The sequence below is a fragment of the Mercurialis annua genome, linkage group LG6, assembly GCF_937616625.2.
Source record: "Mercurialis annua linkage group LG6, ddMerAnnu1.2, whole genome shotgun sequence".
Taxonomy (NCBI): Eukaryota; Viridiplantae; Streptophyta; class Magnoliopsida; order Malpighiales; family Euphorbiaceae; genus Mercurialis; species Mercurialis annua.
The window spans coordinates 9,217,683-9,220,202 of NC_065575.1; the positions used below are offsets into that span (position 1 = coordinate 9,217,683).

General features: G+C 34.4%; 1 protein-coding gene across 3 annotated transcripts; it reads right to left on the bottom strand.

Annotated features, from left to right (window-relative positions):
- Positions 1–280: 280 nt before the first annotated feature.
- On the bottom strand, positions 281–2,277 carry LOC126685769 (ethylene-responsive transcription factor ERF118-like). Of its 3 annotated transcripts, XM_050379723.2 has the most exons (4): positions 2,144–2,277; positions 1,754–1,993; positions 1,092–1,648; positions 281–1,019 (listed from the first exon to the last, which is right to left on the bottom strand). In XM_050379723.2, exons 3-4 carry the CDS (start codon positions 1,477–1,479, stop codon positions 481–483), a joined length of 927 nt encoding a protein of 308 aa, XP_050235680.1. In that variant the 5' UTR covers positions 1,480–1,648; positions 1,754–1,993; positions 2,144–2,277; the 3' UTR covers positions 281–480. The 3 variants fall into 3 exon arrangements, with proteins under 3 accessions (XP_050235680.1, XP_050235679.1, XP_050235678.1); XM_050379722.2 differs by having other exon boundaries at positions 281–1,648; positions 1,754–1,986; positions 2,144–2,276; XM_050379721.2 differs by having other exon boundaries at positions 281–1,648; positions 2,144–2,276.
- Between the last annotated feature and the right edge of the window lie 243 nt (positions 2,278–2,520).

A 2,520-nucleotide genomic window follows, 5' to 3' on the forward strand; every position in this document is an offset into this window, starting at 1 on the left:
GAATTCTTCTATTGTAGGAACGTAATATTTATAATCTCAATGCATTGTAATTATAAATTAGAAAAAACAAGACTCAAAATATGATCCATCTATAAAGACAAAGATGGCGGGAAACTGATAATTAAACAAACAAAAATCATAGAAAACTACAAGAAGCCACCTTCCAAGTTGTTTCCGTAGCATCAGACCGTGACCTCAAACAAACAAAACTTGGAGTTCAACTTCAATCCATTTGTCTATGTACGAAACATTCAAATTCTCAATAACAAATTGGTTCTAATTCAAACCAAATAAAATTTGACATTACTCAAATCAAATTTAAAAATCATAGAGCATTATTACATCTAGAGAGTATCAAAACTCTTGGAGAAAATCACCATCAAAAATCCAAGAACTCTCACTTAACAAATCCCAAATTAACCTCCAATATGGCTGATCATACTGCCTGTAAAAAATATAATACTCCTAACTGCAAAACACCTATAGGCAATTAAAATTCAAAGTGTCCTCAACGAAAGCCAGAGCGTCAAGTTCGATATCGGGAAGATCCATCACTCCGGCTAACGGAAAATCTAGCACCTCACTACTTTCTTCCATAGAAAAACCTTCCCCGTCGAATAAATTCCCGAAATCGTTTCCGAAATCCGAGTAGTAGTAGCAGTCTGAACCGAGCAATTCTTGACTAACGGAAGGCGATAACACTGCCTCTTCCCATAAATCGGATATGGATTGCTCTTCCTGGATACAAAAATCTTCTTCCTTCACCATTTTCCCCTTGCATTCATTCATTACCTTGTTGACACTGCTTTCGACTTTAATCAAACTTTCCGCTTGGTTACCAACCGAGGTTGTTGTGGACACATCAAGCACGGAAGATGGTGACGGAAGATAGTATAAACCGCTGGATTCAGCTTCAGTTTCCTCTTTCGAAACTACAGGCAAATCATCCTTCAGTTTCTCTGCAGCAATCCGGCTTTCGAACTCGTCCTTCTTTTTCCTGTAAGCAGCAGCAGCCTCATCTGCAGTAGAATAAGTACCAAGCCATAATCGAATTTTTCGAAACGGATCTCTAATCTCAGCCGAAAACTTACCCCACGGCCTTCTCCGTACGCCTTTAGAATAAGGCGAAACCATTCGAGTTTTCTTCTTGTCGCCAAATCTATCATTACTTCTGATCAATCTACCTCCATTACTATTATTATTTTCTCGTGACGAATCCTTGGCACCCGATTGATCACATCGAAAACTCGAAAGATCAATCTCTTTCACAAAATGTTTAACACCCATTACTCGACGCCTTCCACTACGATTACACCCTTCATCTTCGTCGCTCGACGAGTCTGTCGCCTCAGGATCATGACAGATAATTCGAACTTTCTTTATCTTCATCAAATTGTTATTATCAATTGCTGGTCTCATTCTTGTTCTCTTCTCAAAACTCAAATTTTGATCCAAACTTGGCCTTCCAAGGCCGGGCATTATTATTTGATTGCACCCAAAAAAGGAATCTTGAAATTAAAAAAAGAAAGAAAATTGGAAAGAAAATCTGTTTGGCAGTCTGGAAAATCAAGTAAAACCCCAGAAATTCCTTAAACCCCTAAACCCCAGAATTGGAAATAATAAATATATTCTCTGACAATTCCAATTCCTGCACCAAAAAAAACATAACATAACAAAAAAAAATTAAAAAAAATCATAATCTAACAACAGAATTATCATAAAATTAAGGATCAAGAAAAGAAAAGGCACGTACCGAATTGATCTTAATCGATTAGAATTGACGAGAAAGTGATGTTTATGGGTGATTTGAATAGAATTTGAATAGAAAAAAATGCAGAGCTTCTTGAAAGCTCTAGCAGTTGTTAACAGATCAAACACAGACGACATAAATCCTCTCTGATTTCTTGATTTTCTTCTCTGTTTCTCTCCCAGAGAGAAAACAAAAAATCAAAACCCAAAAAATCTCTTAAATCTTAAATCTTGAATCTTGAATCTGTATCAAACAAAAAGATAACAACAGCCCAGAATTCAAAATTCAAATCTTGAAATACCCATCAAAGAAAAACTCAAAATCAAAGATCACATATAAAAATATCCAAGAATCAAGAAAATTGAAAGTATATGAAAAAAAAATGTAACTTACTGAGAAATTATACTTTGAGTGGAAAGTGAAGTGAAGTGGTAAGCTTAGAATGGGATCTTTTTAAGTGAAACTGAAACAGAGAAGAGAGGGGGGAGGGCCACTCTCTCTCTTCCTTTCACCTTCCAATTGATTTTTTAAAATTTTAATTCTGTTTTTAGAATATATTTTATTTTATTTTATTTTATATTTCTAAATATTGTTTTGAAAGAAACGTGCAACAATTGGCACGTTTCATGTTTTTTTTAGTATACATTTAAAAAGAGAATTTTGTTTGTGTATGTATTGGATAAATTCTTTGTTTCATTGATATTATCGAAATATTATTTGATAGATATAATTATTTGATTTGCTCTGTTTTGTTATGGCTCTGTTTTTTC

Excerpts from the sequence above, each read along its gene's own strand:
- LOC126685769 (XM_050379722.2), bottom strand. The coding sequence starts at position 1,479 with ATGCCCGGCCTTGGAAGGCCAAGTTTGGATCAAAATTTGAGTTTTGAG.